The sequence below is a fragment of the Onychostoma macrolepis genome, chromosome 09 (assembly GCF_012432095.1).
Source record: "Onychostoma macrolepis isolate SWU-2019 chromosome 09, ASM1243209v1, whole genome shotgun sequence".
In the NCBI taxonomy this organism is placed as follows: domain Eukaryota; kingdom Metazoa; phylum Chordata; class Actinopteri; order Cypriniformes; family Cyprinidae; genus Onychostoma; species Onychostoma macrolepis.
Window position 1 is genome coordinate 30726661 of NC_081163.1, and position 17637 is coordinate 30744297.

The 17637-nt window shown below is 39.6% G+C and overlaps 1 protein-coding gene across 1 annotated transcript; it reads right to left on the reverse strand.

Annotated features, from left to right (window-relative positions):
- Positions 1–2704: 2704 nt before the first annotated feature.
- Positions 2705–13320, reverse strand: sik1 (salt-inducible kinase 1). Its single transcript, XM_058787929.1, has 14 exons — positions 12909–13320; positions 12284–12483; positions 12017–12133; positions 9616–9679; positions 9013–9174; positions 8610–8734; positions 8184–8307; positions 7872–8092; positions 7330–7479; positions 7126–7236; positions 6604–6829; positions 6266–6520; positions 5941–6166; positions 2705–5686 (listed from the first exon to the last, which is right to left on the reverse strand). The coding sequence occupies exons 2-14, from the start codon at positions 12434–12436 to the stop codon at positions 5203–5205; spliced, it is 2418 nt and encodes an 805-aa protein (XP_058643912.1). The 5' UTR covers positions 12437–12483; positions 12909–13320; the 3' UTR covers positions 2705–5202.
- Positions 13321–17637: the final 4317 nt, after the last annotated feature.

Consider the following 17637-nt stretch of genomic DNA (forward strand, 5'->3'; position numbering starts at 1 on the left):
CAATGACCTGAAAAGAGCTGGGACCACCGCTTCCAAGGTTACTGTTGGTAATACACTAAGACGTCATGGTTTGAAATCATGCATGGCACGGAAGGTTCCCCTGCTTAAACCAGCACATGTCCAGGCCAGACTTAAGTTTGCCAATGACCATTTGGATGATCCAGAGGAGTCATGGGAGAAAGTCATGTGGTCAGATGAGACCAAAATAGAACTTTTGGTCATAATTCCACTAAACGTGTTTGGAGGAAGAAGAATGATGAGTACCATCCCAAGAACACCATCCCTACTGTGAAGCATGGGGTGGTAGCATCATGCTTTGGGGTGTTTTTCTGCACATGGGACAGGGCGACTGCACTGTATTAAGGAGAGGATGACCGGGGCCATGTATTGCGAGATTTTGGGGAACAACCTCCTTCCCTCAGTTAGAGCATTGAAGATGGGTCGAGGCTGGGTCTTCCAACATGACAATGACCAAGCACACAGCCAGGATAACCAAGGAGTGGCTCTGTAAGAAGCATATCAAGGTTCTGGCGTGGCCTAGCCAGTCTCCAGACCTAAACCCAATAGAGAATCTTTGGAGGAGCTCAAACTCTGTGTTTCTCAGCGACAGGCCAGAAACCTGACTGATCTAGAGAAGATCTGTGTGGAGGAGGCCAAAATCCCTCCTGCAGTGTGTGCAAACCTGGTGAGGAAGTACAGGAAACGTTTGACCTCTGTAATTGCAAACAAAGGCTACTGTACCAAATATTAACATTTTCTCAAGTGTTCAAATACTTATTTGCAGCTGTATCATATAAATAAATAGTTAAAAATCATACATTGTGATTTCTGGATTTTTTTTTAGATTATGTCTCTCACAGTGGACATGCACCTACGATGACAATTTCAGACCCTCCATGATTTCTAAGTGGGAGAACTTGCAAAATAGCAGGGTGTTCAAATACTTATCTTCCTCACTGTATATATATATATATATATATATTACTGTGATGTTCTACATAACAACAAGCTTTAAAACACTTTTTTTCTTACTGCTGAAAATTAGATAATTTACTGTGAAATCTGTTTTCTCTCCGATACATCACCAGTGTAAGCTTCATGGTGAAAACGTCTACACCACTCTTGTCAGCGTAGTCCATAGTTATAATAAAAATTTATCTTGACATTATCTTGTGGTTATTTTGGGAAAAACAGTAGGGGGGCGTTTTCCCCCACTCTACCCTATATCTATATCTATATGCTAACATATAGGGAAACATGCTAATATTTACATTTTGTTCAGTGCAGGTGAACATTTTTATAGCATTTCAAGACAATATCATGACATTTGATATTTACCTTTGACATTTATGAAATGAGGAAGCATGAAAAGTAGAAAACTGACACCTGTTCCTGGTAACTGATGTTTTTCTGCAGGCCCTCATCATGAGATCAGCTATGGTTTCAGAGAGATCTGGATATACACACAAAGGTATTTAGGGGAGCTTCATCAATCAGAGTCTGTGTGACAGAGGTTTTGACAAGCTGTGAGCAGGCGTTTGAGTTTATGATTTGGAGCAGGGCATCCAGTCAGAATGATTGGCATGGACCACTGGCTTTGGAGCTGAATGTATGAGCAAGGAATTCCCAACACAGATCAATGCAAGCTCTCTGGGCACAGAGCCACCCGCTAGCTTACAGCTGAGCGATGAGCGCACACATGCTGGAATGTGTTTACATGTGCTCTGTCCTCCACTGTACCTGTGATCCTCTCCGCAGAAACTGTCACATTAGATTATATATTACGGACAGTTGTGTTTCACGCTAATTGTTATGTTTTTACTGGTTGCGCGGGCTTATGAGTTTTAAATACATTTCTGGAAATAAATTTCATGTTATTGAAACATGTTGTTGTATCGCTGCAAAAAAACAAAACAAAAAAACAACAACAACAACAAAAACCTTTTTTAACAATCAGTTTCTGCTGTTTCCATCAAAACAACATAAACACGTGACAACATAAGTACTTGAGAAGCAAAACTGCATGAGAAAAATAAATGAGTTTTCAGAGAATATATCTTGAATTAAGTATTGTATATTTCTTATACCACAAGAAGATTCCTGTTTCCTGTAACTTTTTTGAATAAATGTATTGTTGTTGCAAAAAAAATGCTAATAATAATAATTCAATTAAAACAAAATAAATACTCAAGAAGTAGACCTATACTGAAGTACTGTATTATACACCACAAGAAAATAGTTTAATAATTTCTTAGATCTATGCTTAAAACAAGACAAAAAAGGGAAATTAAACAAAAAATGTTTTAAAAAAGATTATTATTATTTTGGTCATTTTAGATATTTGACTCTAAATAAACTAATTTATTTATTTATATTAATATTATAATTTTTTGTTTTGCATTGCATTGCAGGATTTAGGTAGCCTATATAAATATAGCATTTTGTACATGTAAATTTGTAGTTGAAGAATCATGCATTTAGATAATCTTGATAATCTGATATATGATAAATATGATAAATGTCTTCAAAGACAAAAATAGGAATTTTGTTTTGAGAAAACATGATTTATATCCATTATTCAATAATACTGATACCTTTAAATAATTATATGATGTTTTAAATTGATACCTTTAATAGCAAAGTGAAATTCCATTAAAACAAATGGAACCTAATATGTGGGAAAAAACACATCTAAACACAGAAATAAATTTTGATTTTGATTTTTTTATTCAAATAAATAGCCACATAAATAAAACTTCATCTCTCATATACTTTCACACAGCCATCTACAATCACACATACAGCAAGCAAGCACATCAGGGAAATATAACCAAAATAAAAAAAATAAGAACAGAACAGTTCGGCATCAAAACATAGTGTTTCAAAAGTAACTACAGACTCATCTATACCTGCAGTGGAAACAAACACTATTTTCAAAAGCAACTGTCATCATAAAGTGCATAATTGTCAAACAGCAAATAAAATGAAAGTATAAAATGGGGTGTTTGAACTAACAAAAAGCGTAAGATACACAACTGTGCAGCTCTCTGACATCCTAAAATCAAACATAAAATAAAAAAAATAAAAAAATCACCACCACTGGATTTGTTCAGACAAAGGCACAAGTTTGGTGGTGGGTGAAAAAGGAAAGGGGTGTTAACACTGTTTCTTACATCACCTTGAACAGCTTTACCTTCAACACAACTTTACCTGCACTGGTTTCAAACACTGTCGTTTTATGACCCAATCTGGAAACACAGTACTTTTTTTTTTTTCTAATCTACTAAAAACCATTGCACAAATATGTCGGATTCACAAAAGACAGACTTGCAACAGGATCATTTACAGCTATAAAAACAGTGCTTCAAGCAGATGGAGCTTCAACAATGGTAACACATTATTATTTCATATAAATTGCACACAGACCCAGAAACGCTTATGAAATCTACTTCTAGCACCTAGATTGTAAGCTAAAGATAAAAAAAAAAAAATGAAATTCAACTCTATTGCTACAAGACATCTTCAGCTATGTGTGTCTGCATCTGTGTGTGCATTTTAATCAAGAAAAATTATACAAGGGAGAACCTAAAACGATTGCTTATCAAATATTTGTTAACTAGAGGAGGCAACTACTTTTTACATCTGAGCAGTACGACTGCTTTTAGGAGATTTAAACGTGCTACAATTTAATAAAAGGAGAGCTTTTCACCACCGTGACATCTATTGAAAAATGTATGTTTCTTTTTATATTCCCTGCGCTCTCTCTTTGGCTTTTCCTGTACTTTTTCTAGTTCTTCCATTCTACAAAGCCAGCCTGGATGCAAAGGCAACCTGTGTCAACAAGCTGTACAAAATGGCCAGACTCTTATTTCCTATGCTCATGCAGAATACATCATTAAAATCATCTCGTACATACAATCATTACAAACAGAAAAAAAACATGCTCTATAAAAGAAAGAATAAAATAGCATTATCAGGTGTGAAGTACCTTTTGCTTTCCTACAACAGCTTCCTCTCCTGGTTCTACATTTCAATGTGAAATATTGCACTATACTCGTATTCTTTGTTCACTGTTTAAAAAAAAAGATTAAAAAAAGCAAATTTACACCATTAATGAGGGTCATGGGTTCAAGACATTGTAATGGGCCTAACTTATTCTCATACAGTGTTTGTTGAGATACAGCTTTTTGAGGTGAAAGATCAGTTATGGAGGAGGTAGTGAACTGATGGAAGAGGAGTCTTGATGGACCAAAACTGAACGGCTTGGCTGGACAATGTCTCCTAATTTCAGTAAGTCATTGGTAGGTGCACATATGTATGATCATAATTGTCTAGTGTCTTTGTATACATGTGACTAAACATGAAGCAGCATTAAAGTCATTGTCACAGACAGCGAAACCCAAAGACCTGGTCTAATAAACACTATGCAGTACCTCTTGTGCTTATATCGAGCTTACTCTCATTTGTCTTGACGTTCCCCTCATGCTAAGGCGCCTCTTCATTGCACACACATCATTGGAGGCATAGTGTGGCTAGTTTGCGCACATTTTCACATCACAGGTGAAATGACAGTATTTTTTTCTTAGTTTTGGAAGTGTGGATAAGTCAGATACTGCATTTTGTTTCAAGAACTTCTAGGAAAGAAATCAAAGGCAAAAAAAAAAAAAAAAAAAATGCAATCAACTTTGGTCTTCTCTGGAGATGTAAAACACAAAATAAAAAGCTCAAGATCTGAAAGGAAATCACTGGAAAAATCTATAAGGAAGACATCACCGTCTTATTTTCATACTTGTATAGAGGATAAACAAGAGTCTCTGACATAATCATTCGCGATTGTGGAGGCCAGTTCGACGTATGAGTGGACCCACTTGCAAATGGATGAAAACTCACACTATTCAGTTCCTTGTTCAGCGACCTGTCCTTTATTGCTGTGTGGACAGGAGCACCTGGCAAGGGTCATAGGCTCAATGAAGAGGTTGGTTATTGCTTCTTCTTATTTTCTCTGGTCATTCCATGTAGACACAGTCGTGGAATTGTGTGTCCAGAGAGAGTCTCTCCTTTGCATTATAAAACTATTGAGCATCATCATAATGAGATGCTTTCAAGTTCTGACGATCAACACCATTGGCGCACTCTGGAGAAAGAGAGGTGGAAGCAGTCAGCATCACTCTAAGACCTTCTTCAAAGTCTTCAAAGCCTTCTTTACTTGACCATGACACAGCTGCTGAGTTGCTGCTTTTGACCGGCACAGATCAGTTCCTGGACATCAGGTTCAGGCTCGATGCTGGTGCTCAGGCTCCAACTGCCCTGCTGGGGCAGGAGGGAGAAAGGCCTTTGGGATGAGATGGAGGGCAGGAGCTGCAGGTGCTGTGGGGACTGAGGTTGAAGATGTGGCCGCTGGCTGATGTGCAGACGAGCCTCCAGAAGATGGGCAGCAGATGCCACGGGGGACAAGGACGAGGAAGAGGAGTCAAGAGACTGCTGCTGCTGCCACAGGTTGTGCTGGAAGGCGATGGATGTCTGCTGGCACGGAGGGAGGATAGGTTGAGTCGGGGGGTTGGAAAAGAGGGCAGCGGGGGCGAAGAGATTGTTGGAGGGAGGAGATGAGGGGTGGGACTGCGAGAGGAAGAGCACGGGCTGCTGAGACTGGACTTGGGGCTGAGGCTGGTGCTGGATCTGCAGCATCCTGTATCATGAAAGAACAACAGAGTTGTAGGTGTATTCAAGAAATGTACCAACCCTGTTCCTGGAGGCACCTCAACAGTACACATTTTGAATGTGTCCTTTATCTTGGCGTCTCTACTAATGAGCTGATTCAAGTGTGTTTCATTAGGAAGAGTTCAAAATTGTGGAGTACTGGGGTGGCACCAGGAACAGGGTTGGGAAACACTGATGTTTCCAATCTTCAGCAATCTGGGATATCTATGGATTTCTTCTCACCTTTGCTGGTGCAGAACTTCCTCCAGCATGCTGCGACGCTCGCGGGGGCCGCTGGAGCTCTGGAGGCTTGAGGGAGAGCACATACTTGGGCCGAGAGACCCCCGGCTGCCTCTGGAGCATGAGGTTGGAGGGCACACCTGTCGTGCCAGACCTTTGATCTTGTTCAACCCCAGCAGACCTTTTGCACGGGTGTTCTTCCTCAGCTGCTGTCTGAACGCCTTCAGCCCTACAGAAATAATCACGGACCAGTTAGAAACTACTTAGCCATGTAATTCTACAAAGCTGGCACATGTGCTTAAACATAAATTTTTAATTTGAAACTCACCCTGTGTTAGGGAGGTGTCTGAAGCCCTACGTCCCTCTTGGAAGCTGGCTGCAAGCATACTGCCTTGGTTCTGCAAGAGGAGGTTGGAGGAAAGAGCGAGGGGCATCCCAGCAGGGGCTGATGCCTCCGGGCCAATATTGGAGGCAAGCAGTGATGAAAGCTGCCCTACAGCCGTGGAGAGAGCCGGGTTGGGGTTCGAGGAGGACTTCAGACAGCTGTCAGAAGAAGCACCATCCGAGGGGCTAACCACAATACCTGAGAGAGGATGACGTGTAATTAACAACCAGATCCTTGCATTAATATCCTTCATTTTACCCTAATATTAACATTTCACTTACAAGGTGGACTGCACTGGTGGAATCGAGCGGAGACCTCTGCAAGCGTGTGCCTTCGGGAGGTGGTGCTGGGCAAATGGGGCAGCTGGACCTGCAGCATCCCCTCTTCCTCGTCCAGGTCATGAGGTCGCACCTCCTCACTTATGGTGGTCTCCAGCAGGCTGTTGGGGGAGATGGATCGGTTCCACAGGAGCCCGTTCAGGCTGGCCTCCACCGGGCACACCACACGCTGAGGAAGGGAGGGAGGCATTCACATTAGCCACTGCCTGTCTCTAATGGAGGAGGGGGATTGGGGGTGCACTGCATATCTGCAATATGAAACAGGACAGGGAGTCTATTTACTGAGCAACTAGGAAGAGAAGGGGTGGGCAACTCTGGTTCTCGAGGTTCACTGTCCTGCAGATTTGTGCAGATTTTCAGATATGTTTAATCAGGGTTGGAGCTAATCTCTGCAGGACAGTGGACCTCAAGCTCCCCACCCTTAGTCTAGAGAGGGATTACGTCAAGCTCAAGGGAAGTACTGACCTGAAACAGGCCTCCTTGTTCACATTCCATCTCTGAATGGACAGGAGTGTTCACCTTGGCGGCGACAGGGAAGGCAGAGGTTCTGAAGCTGTCAGACGACTCCATGATCACCTTGAAAATGAGATGGACAGAGGAAGAGCTGAGTTAGCACTGGGAGATTTAGTCTCAAACAGGAGTCTGTCTTGGCCTCGCTTTGACACTCACCTCTGGGGTGGAGGAATCGGACGCCGCCCTCGACCTCTGATTCCAGGCCCCGCATTGACGGCTGAGCTGTTGGCTTCTGTGCTCCTTCACTCTTTCTAGCAGCAGGTAATAGATTGCTGAGAAGTGGTTGTAGCTACTGTTCTGGAGAGACTGTGGAAAGCAATCGAAAAACTGTTTTAGACACAGTGACCATACTGAGCGTCACTTTAACAGGTGTAATGAAACGCAGGCAGCCTGCGTCAAGAATTAACTTCTTAAGGGTTATTACCGAAAGCTAAAAGCAACACAGCATGGCAGCTTTCAAAACAGATGCTACTGTGTTTATCCTTTCTGTGCCAACAGAAGGACATATTTAATGCCACAGGAAGCTTTATAGGGTGTTGTTTTTATTCTGAGGTGACAAATTGACAATTTATGCCCTTTGAACAACATTAACCCTTGCTCTGGTAAACACGCCCTTCCCTGCTGGAAATAACTAACCCCGTACTGTTTGTAACATATACAGAGACACATATCTCCACTGTATCTGCCCCTTTTCTCACCTCCACAGTCCTCTGTCTGTCAATGCCAAGGGTCTGCATAATACCCAAGACAGGTTCACTGTAGTCTCCCAGGTTGGAGTTGTAGTCGGTGAGGGACAGGGAAAGGGTCTGGTGGGGCGCGCTGGGATCCGCAAGCATCCAGCGGTGCTGCTTAATCTGTGCCACACTGATCCGCTTGGCCGGGTCGACAACCAGCATCTTACGAATCAGATTTTCACAGTCTGGACAAGGAGACAAGGAGATCTTGGTCAAAAGTTGTTTTCTGACGACGGTGCAGAATTGTACGTGAAAAGAGGGAGTGAAGAACTGTACCTTGTGACATGAAGAATGGTATTCTGAAACGGCCCTCCGTCACCCTCTGTCTCAGAGCTGGAAGACTGTCCCCATCAAAGGGCAGGGACCCGCACACCAACACATACAGAACCACTCCTAGACTCTGTGAAAGAGACATATTTGTAGCATGTATTAGGTTTGCATTTATCCCAGTGCTTGCAAGGCAGCAAATAATAGCGTTCTATATTAAATTCAATATGCAAATAGGTGTTAGCTAAATGACCAGATGCAATTTAGAATGCAAATTAGACAATGACATCATTGAAATTGGTATTTATAAATGGTAAACAGAGTTTTGCTTTCTAAGCAGTGCTTTTATAATTTCATAATGATCATTTTATAATTATAATTTCATTTTCAGCAGCTGTGTAAGACATCAGGTGAGAATCATAATGATAAACATACCCATATGTCTAACTGTGGCCCCTCATATTCCTTCCCCTCAAAGACCTCGGGGGCAGCGTATGGTGGGCTTCCACACCACGTGGAAAGAGGCTCCCCAGCATTATAGAAGTTCCCAAATCCAAAGTCTGGAAAAAAAAAATAGAGGAGAATTGAGTTCTTTGTGGATCAAAAGACTTATTACTCATAAAACTGCATGTAAATGGTATACAATCCTTATATAAAGCCCTATAATGAATGACTTGTGAGAATCAAGCTGGTTTGATTACTTAATTTTATTACTGATCCTAACTGTGAATTCTGTAATTACTTTCTTTTTAGGACACTCATAGTCTGGCTATGGGAAGTGTTTATGAGCAGCGCACATCAATACGTGAACCCTTAAAAGCTTATTTTCTTTGCTCACCTGCCAGCTTGATATTCATGTTGGCATCTAGCAGCAGGTTTTCAGTTTTGAGGTCTCTGTGGACAATGTGGTGCCGGTGGCAGTAGTCCACCGCCGTCAGAATCTGCCAAAACTTCTTACGAGCCTCATTTTCACTCATCCTTCCGTTGGACGTCAGATAGTCTGTAAAAAAGAGGACGACTTAGGAAGGGAGGAGACATCGCCTTAAAAACACCATATAAAGACAGAACCAAGCCTACGGTTTATCTGGGGAGACAGCCATTGTTTTTTTAAAAGGCTGAGTATATGACAGGTGAAGAGACAGATATGTTATATTGTTTAAATCCCTAGGTGGTGAGGACAAGCAGAGGTAGAGCAGCTTATCCCTTTTACATAGTTACATAAAGCTTGAAAATCCAACACCTGTCTCGCTCTGTGCTCACTCACTGACTCACTGCTCTGACGGCAGTGTTGATCTAAATAATTCTCTCCCCGTCAGACCTTAATATCCACAACAACTGGACAAGAGGTTTTGGGAGAGCCACAGACGTCAAAAACAATAGACGCCCATAAGTCTTTTCACAGATTAATTAGTCATTCCTTTACAAAAGTGTTTCCACTTACCAAACATTTCTCCATTTTTTGCATACTCTGTCACGATGTACAGCATGTCTTTGGTCTCCATGACCTATAAAGACAAAAAAACATCATAGAATTTAAAAATAATAATTAATTAATCACATTATCAAATTATCACATTTTCCTATTTTCTTTAAACTTTTGTGCATATAGCTTTTATGAAGTAATACTTAGAAATGCATTGAATATTGGAAGTTCATTTATAAAAAAAATAGAACCATTTAAAATGGTTTAATAATGCAGTAATATACACATAAAAAAATCAACGAAATATACTTTTTATTATACATTCATTTAAATTGTAATGTCAATGTACATTTTATGCATCAACAAGCCAACTGTCTGATCTCTACTTCTCTTTCAAACCAAATTTCCTTTTTTTCTGTCAACTTCTCTCATAGTTTTTGTTGTTCATACATGACAGGTTAGCTTGTAATGATATGCACCGTTGCATAAGTGTGTACCCAAGCATTTCCTGAATGTTCTGAGCGCACACACACATGTCTCTCTCAGATGCCTGTTGTCTGATCCATCAGTACCACTGAAGCAGCTAATGACAGCTGAAACTTTATCTTCACCAACCCGTTTCTTTTGAACAATAAAATATGTTAAGACGTAGTTTGAGCACAAAGGCATGCAGTGACACAAAAGAAACTGTAGTTCAACAATTAATAGCGTAAGAAATTATAAAAGAGAGGGTGTATGACGTCCTCGCCCTTTATGGGAATGTCCCGCAAGTTCCCGGCAGAGGCCTGAGGGAGAAATACTAAACGCTGCATGCTGCGCTACCAGAAAGAGTTGCACAACAGGTTCTATGCTGTTCTCTTTTTCTCTTGATGAGAAAAGCTGTGTAATTGTCCACATAAGTGCTCAGACTCGAGATACTTCAGGTCAATGCCTAACACAACGTGTCGTGACCCACATAGTCAGGCTGAAGGCCTACAACAGCAGGAAAAGGGTCTTTATCTCTAGATAAACCCGGCATCCAAAGACTTCAGCCTTTAGTGTCAACCCAGAGGTGCCAATGATGTCATAGCTTCCTTAGAAACCCCATCCTGTTCGGCCCACAGAGACAACTCCCTTCGTCACGAACGCAGAAGGAGATGAGCGAAGAAAACTATTGATAGTTCTGAATACAGTGTATATGAAGTGAATGAGAAGCTAAAGGCAATAAATGGACCTTTTGTACATGCAGCATGAGAACAGAAAGTTTTATCACGAGAGGTCATAGGTCACTAGTTCTACATTTTTCATCTCAAGGGCTTTTTGCTTTAAATAAACAGGGCTTCAGTTGTGAAAGGAGAGGTTCGTTTGAGGTTATCTGACACTAAACCGGGATCAAACTGAAAGCTAAAAAATCCAGGATGCTTTCGTGAAGGATTCTTACTGACGCTGCAGTCATCAGTTTATATGTTGGATGACATTAGGATATGTTTTAATTAATTAATATGAAAGGGTATGCTGAAGGAATGGCACATCCAGCTCATATCAAACTACAACGCTGCTGCTCATTTCCCAAAAACTCACGTCTCTTACAAATGTGAGAGGTCAGATCCAAAGAAGTGAGGTGTGATGTTATTCCCAAGGATTTTTTCTTGCAACCTCGGTTCTCAGTATAATCTGCAAAATGCTAATCTCTGAACAAAACAAACTTAAATTGTACAGGCTATGAGAGAAAGAATGTGCTGACATATTAGCACCTTGTATTAGCCTGCCACTGTTTGCATGAATGTGCGAGCCAAACTACGGCGACAAAACAAGCCCAGGGATCAAATCAGATTGTACTTCTTAGAGATTTTTCCTCTGGCTAGCTTCACGTGACTCTGCACACACATTGCATTTGACTTCCACCAGCGCTAATTAAGTCAGAGATTTAGACCCTGTATCCCAATGTCCAACACACTCGTTTCTCTGTGCCTCTCATTCCCAGACAAAAACACACATTTTGGACACAGATTAGTCTCATTTTAAAAATATATTGCAGAAACCGTGCAGTTGTTACCTTCAGAATCTTTTTCTACCTCTAAAATTACTTTATTTGGTGTAAGCTATTATATATATTTAATTCAACAAAATCAGCAACCTGACGAAACATATCTGACAGTGGACAGTTGCTATGCAGAAGCTGAATGCAAAGAAGAAAGTAACTTCAGTCTATTTATACATTGCACACAATCCAGATGTACTTCCAGAGAAGAGCACCTCACCATTTGCCTGACCAACACTTAGATATTCACTCACCATTAAACCACACTCTCTCCATGTCACTGATCACGCAAAAATACACAACCATCCCTCAGTTTAACTGACATTAATCCAGGGATTTCAACAGGGAAGCCTTTGTAATTACAGCATCATTATTAACTTTACAAATCCTATAACTTACCTGATAGAGCTTTATGATGTGAGGGTGATTGAGCAGCTTCATAATCTGAACCTCCCTGTAGATTTTCTCCAAGTTGGCCGAGTTTAGTCTTGTTTTATCAATTATTTTAATTGCAACCTGCATGAAAATACAACAAAATGCACATTTAGAAATGCAGCTGAATACATTGTACATTATTATTATTATTTAACAATTTGCAGGGAAATATATATATATATTTTTTTTAATGCAAAAAGTTCAAAATATTCTGCAGGAGGCTTAGGCTACCTGTGTTTTCGTGACTTTGTGTCTGGCCAGTTTGACCACAGCGAAGTTTCCCTTGCCGAGGGTTCTGATGATCTCATAGAAGCCGACCTGCAGAGGCCTGGCCTGGGCACAACTTGACTGAGAGCCCGCGCTGCTGCCCGTCATTATAACCATGATGCCGGTTTTGTGTGTGCTGAGGCGCAGCTATAACTTGAATTTATCTGCATAAACCAGAAATTGTACGTTATAAATGCGCACGAATACTACTGAACTTGAGTGACAAATTTACAATCATTATTATTAGGCTACTATTCGTTAACAACACATGCGATCCCATTACAACATTCACAAAAAGATTACTTTACAGGCTAGATCACTGAATAAATATAACATTTTATTTTAAAAAACAAGTTAATGTCATTGTAAAAGTCATTCAAATTGTAGCCAGAAACTTCAGACTAAACGCACAATGGGCTAACAGGTAAAACCAGCGCGCAACGTCCATAAATGTCCTTGAAATGTCAAATAAAATAAAATAAAAAAACAAACAAAACAAAACAAAACAAAAAATCTAGGTAGGCTATATAATGACAAAGTGTATTATCTGTTTTGTCATGGGAAATATCAAAAGCGAAGGTACTCTTACCTTTAACACACGAATAAATTCCACCTCCTTCCACAGTGCAATTGATTTTTAAATCTGCATTTACAAGTCATTCCTTATGCAAATCTTGAGGGAAATCTTGTTTTTGTTTTTACTCTGTCTTTTTATGTACAGCGATACACACTTTGACGGAGCGCGCTACTATGTACAAGGTGAGGCTCCGCTCTTGAGCAGCTCTGCCGGCGCGAGGCGAGCGCTACAGGCTCGTGCTGTGATGAAGGACTCCGCCTCTCCTGCTCTTGCCATAACAAACTGATACCCGCCTCATTAACGTCACACTCGCGTCAGAGCTCAGAGCAGGGCGAGAGCGCACAAGGCAGAAGTTGCCGAGCAACCGTGCGGCTCGTCGTGCGGTGACGCCAGTGCTGATGGAGGGGTTGCTTGGAGATGAGGACGATGACGCCAGTGGCGGAGAAGTGTCGCCGCTCTCAAGCTGCCGGTGTGATGGAGGCTCGGAGGCTCTGCTCCACCTGCTGGAAGGCATGCGCACTCCGCGAGCTGTCAGCTTGCCTGACATGCTTGTGTTATTTGAGAAATGCGGACGCAAATGAGAATGCATGTTTGTTTTGGAGCGATGGGGTTCATCTGAGTCCCCAGTATACATTAACCCCTAAAAGAAACATGTGGGCAACTTTTTATACACACATCTACATCCATATGGCATTTCTGGAATGCCTTTACTCTCTTAAAAAAGGTCCAAAATGGTGTTTTCCATTTTTGGTTCCCAAAAGGATCTTTCTGTGAACAGTTCCTAAAAGAACCATTTTGAAGAACATTTTAAAAATCTAAAGAACCTTTTTTTGACTGTAAAGAACCATAGAACCATTGATGCCAATAAAGGACCTTTATTTATAAGCGTATTTTAAATTTTTATTTTATTTAGCAATTTCAATAGGGAGTTTTGATTAATTTGTCATTAGATGTATATTGTTTTTCACCTGTTGTTTACACATGTAAATACATATAGGCTAGCTTAAATATTATGTTCTGATGGACATTTAGTAAGAAAGTAAATAGCAAGCTGTCATTTAGCAAACACTTTCATCCATAGTGATTTATTAGTGTAACTGAGCGACCGTCACTCTAATGCAAAACCTGACCAACACGAAAAATATTTGCATTACCAAAACTAGTACATGCATAAACACTTTACAATCGGGTTTAATTTGTTAACATGAGTTAACAAAGAATAAAATGTATATGGCATTTATTAATCTTAGTTTTTGTTAATATCAGCATTTATTAAAATAACAAGGTTAATAAATGGTGTACAGACATATTATTCATTAATTAGTGCATTAACCAATGTTTGCAGATGAAACTATTGTAAAATGTTACCGCGTTAATAAAAAACAACCATTCATTGTTAGTTCATGTTAGCTCGGATCCATTAAACATTAATAACAGATGCAACTTTAGATTATAATAATGATTTAGACATATTTTTATGTATATGTGTATTTTTCATTGCTAGTTTGTAGTTAACAAATGTTAACGAATGAAACCTTATTGTAAAGTATTACTGAATATGTATAGAAATGCATCTCTGTGCAGTCTGGGTTGGCTATGAATACTTTATTTCATACATTGCATTTTGCCATTACTAATACTTTATAAGGTATTTTACACAACCAACTGGTATGTGGACAGCCTCCTCTAAAGAACAGGTTTGACTTTTTTCAGCTGCACCCACCAGTCCCAATGCTTTTGGAATGTAATTCTCAAAAAGCTCAGTATATTTACAATCATTTTGCAAGAAAATATGCAAATGTAAATATGCACATTTACACCTGCAGTGATTATAATGCATAATTCTGTTCTTAGAAAACACTGCTTGCAGGGCTCTTTGCAAGATTCGAGTCTCCTTCTGAAAGTCAAGGTTGTGAGTAATCTGCTCTGCAGCTCAACAAGAGAGGGAGGGGTGCATCATTCATTGTGTATGCACAACACTGATCTATATGACAATGCTTAATGTCCACAGAGAGCATATACCGCATCGGCATTAGCATTTCTCAGAGATCTTACATTTGCACACAAATATGTGCATGCACAAGCTTTTGCTTGCAAACCCCTCCCTGTGGACACACGGTCTCATTCATGCACACACACACACCGGTGCATAGATTTATGCCTGAGGTAACCCCGCAGAGGAATAAAGCCATTCGAAATGTCTGATACAGATAAAGATCAGCTTGTAATTGGTGCGTCGACACTGAAACAGACGCACAAGGCTAATATGGTGGTAGCAAAACATCATACCATAGATGACAGTTTGAACAACAGGATCGTAAAACACATACTTGTTTGTCATGGAATGAACCGTGGCATTATCTTTATTATCAACAGGTGTAATGTTTTACTTTCAGTGACCTCAATTCATCTGTCAAACAGATGACAGATGACAAGATTATCTTCCAGACAAAAAATATGTTTCAGATTAAGAGCTCATTCAATCCAGCTCATAATTCATAGATCAGACCTTGCTGCTTGCAATTCATCAAAAAAGAAAGAGGACTTCTTTCCTAATACTGTCTCTTATGCAAAAGATGTGTCTTTTGAGTCACATTTTGTCATCTCCTGTGTTTTGGAAGAAATCTATTTTTATTTCTCATATATTTTTGTGCAATATCTGGCTTAGTCACAATCTGCGAGTACATGATTTAGAGGCTGGTGGGTTGCAGAAAGCACCTAAATTTCTTTCTTCACATAAGGTGAAGATTGGGGACTCCTGGTTTTGATATCTCTGAAAAGAAACCTCAGTATAGTATCTTCACACCGTGACATTAATGAGGGGTCTCCCTCAAATGTGACCTTTTAGAAACAGAGGATGTGCTGCCCACGCAAAAGACGATGAAAGTCTCTGGAGGAGTTTCTTGGTCTTGGTGGTGAGACATTCAATACATTCAACAACACACAAACTTTTCCGCTCCGTCCTTATAGTAGTGTCAAAAAGTTTTCTGAGTCATGGTGGAACTGGAATAGAATTTGAGAATAAACAAACAAGAGACTGGATAACTGCCACTGCAAAAAATGAAAAAAATAAAAATAAAAATAATAATAATAATTTTTTTTTTCTTATTTTTCCATTTTAATGTGTTTCACATTCCTAAAGCAAAATGACATTGAGTCTTGTTTTCTGAAATATTTATCAAAATTAAGAGAGTTTAAGCATAAAACAAAGAAAAAAAAAGAAAAAAAAATCAACGGGGTAAGAAATTTTAAATTAATTCAAAAGGAAAACAAGTTAAATTTCTATTTTTTTTTTTTTTCTTTCTGGCTGTTCACCCCCAAAAAATGAAAATGTAGCTTTACATTACTTGATCACCAATGGATCCTCTGCAGTGAATGGGTGCCGTCAGAATGAGAGTCCAGACAGTTGATAAAAACATCACAATAATCCACAAGAAATTTAAGCAATACACAAGCTGCCTGTTTGTAAAAAAACAAACAAACAATGAAAACAGTCAAAAAGAGTTGTGAACATATATGTGGATAAGATGTTAATTAATGGATCGTGTTGTGTGGATTACTTGTGAATCATTGTGATGATTTTATTAGCTGTTTGGACTCTGTTTGATCCATTGGTGAGCAAGTGATGTAATCAAAATCTGTTCCAATGAAGAAAAAAACGAATCCACATTATGGATGTAAATTTTTAGCAAATTTTCATTTTTGGGTGAATTAATCCTTTATACATAAAATTTTGAAACATTTTTCAGAAAACAAGACTTAATATTTTATGTAATTTTGCTTATCAACATTGAAAATTTCAGTACTGGAAAAGAAGACAAAAATACCAAATAAGAAAATAATTTTATGCAGTGCAGAAATGCCAAAGCCTAGAAGAATAGAAAAAGGGGAAGAAAATGAGGTAGAATCAGCTGATGGGGAAGGCAACTCAACAAGCTACCTCCTCCACAGACGGAGGTAAAAAAAAAAGCAGGTCATCCCACGCTGCTGGTTAATCTTTGCTCAGCTGGAGGAATGCAAACACAATGCAAAGAAACCAGCTGACTCAAATGTCATATACTTTCACCTGACTGTACCTAAAGCATCATTACTGCACAGCCCTAAAGGTCACACGCTAGCAGTGAAACTCCGCTGGCCCGCTCTTAGCGCAGTGCACCGTTTGCATTGCAGATGACTTTAACCCAACCTGTTTGCATATCTCTCTGCTTTGAATGTAATCTGACTTTGATATGATCCTATTTGTTATGCAACCTGTAACATGATGCCACCTGGGCTCTGCTGTAGACTCTTAACCTTGAGTGATTTAATCCGAAAAGACATTTAGGTCATTGCACAGTTATAATATCAATTCTCAAATCAGACTTTTTCAGAGAAACTGTGCCCTTTCGCATTAAATGCCGTTTCCAGACCATTTTAATTCTTTGATCTGACATGCAACGTATTCTGCACCAAATGAAAGGAATATAAAATGCACATTAAGATGCATTATTGAGCTATGCAGCATGAATAAGAAGAATAGGACAATATTAATGAGCTCTCAGACAACCAAACTATTAGTTAAGAACCTAAATGATTGCATTTTACAGTAAGGGCTCATTCAAGCCAGGTCCATAATTCATAAATCAGACATTACTGCTTCCAATTCATTAAAAAGGACAGCACACTAATGAGCTCTCAGACATATTTTATTAGTTTAAAACACAAGTTATTACAACTAATTGCACATATTAAACTCCTGTAC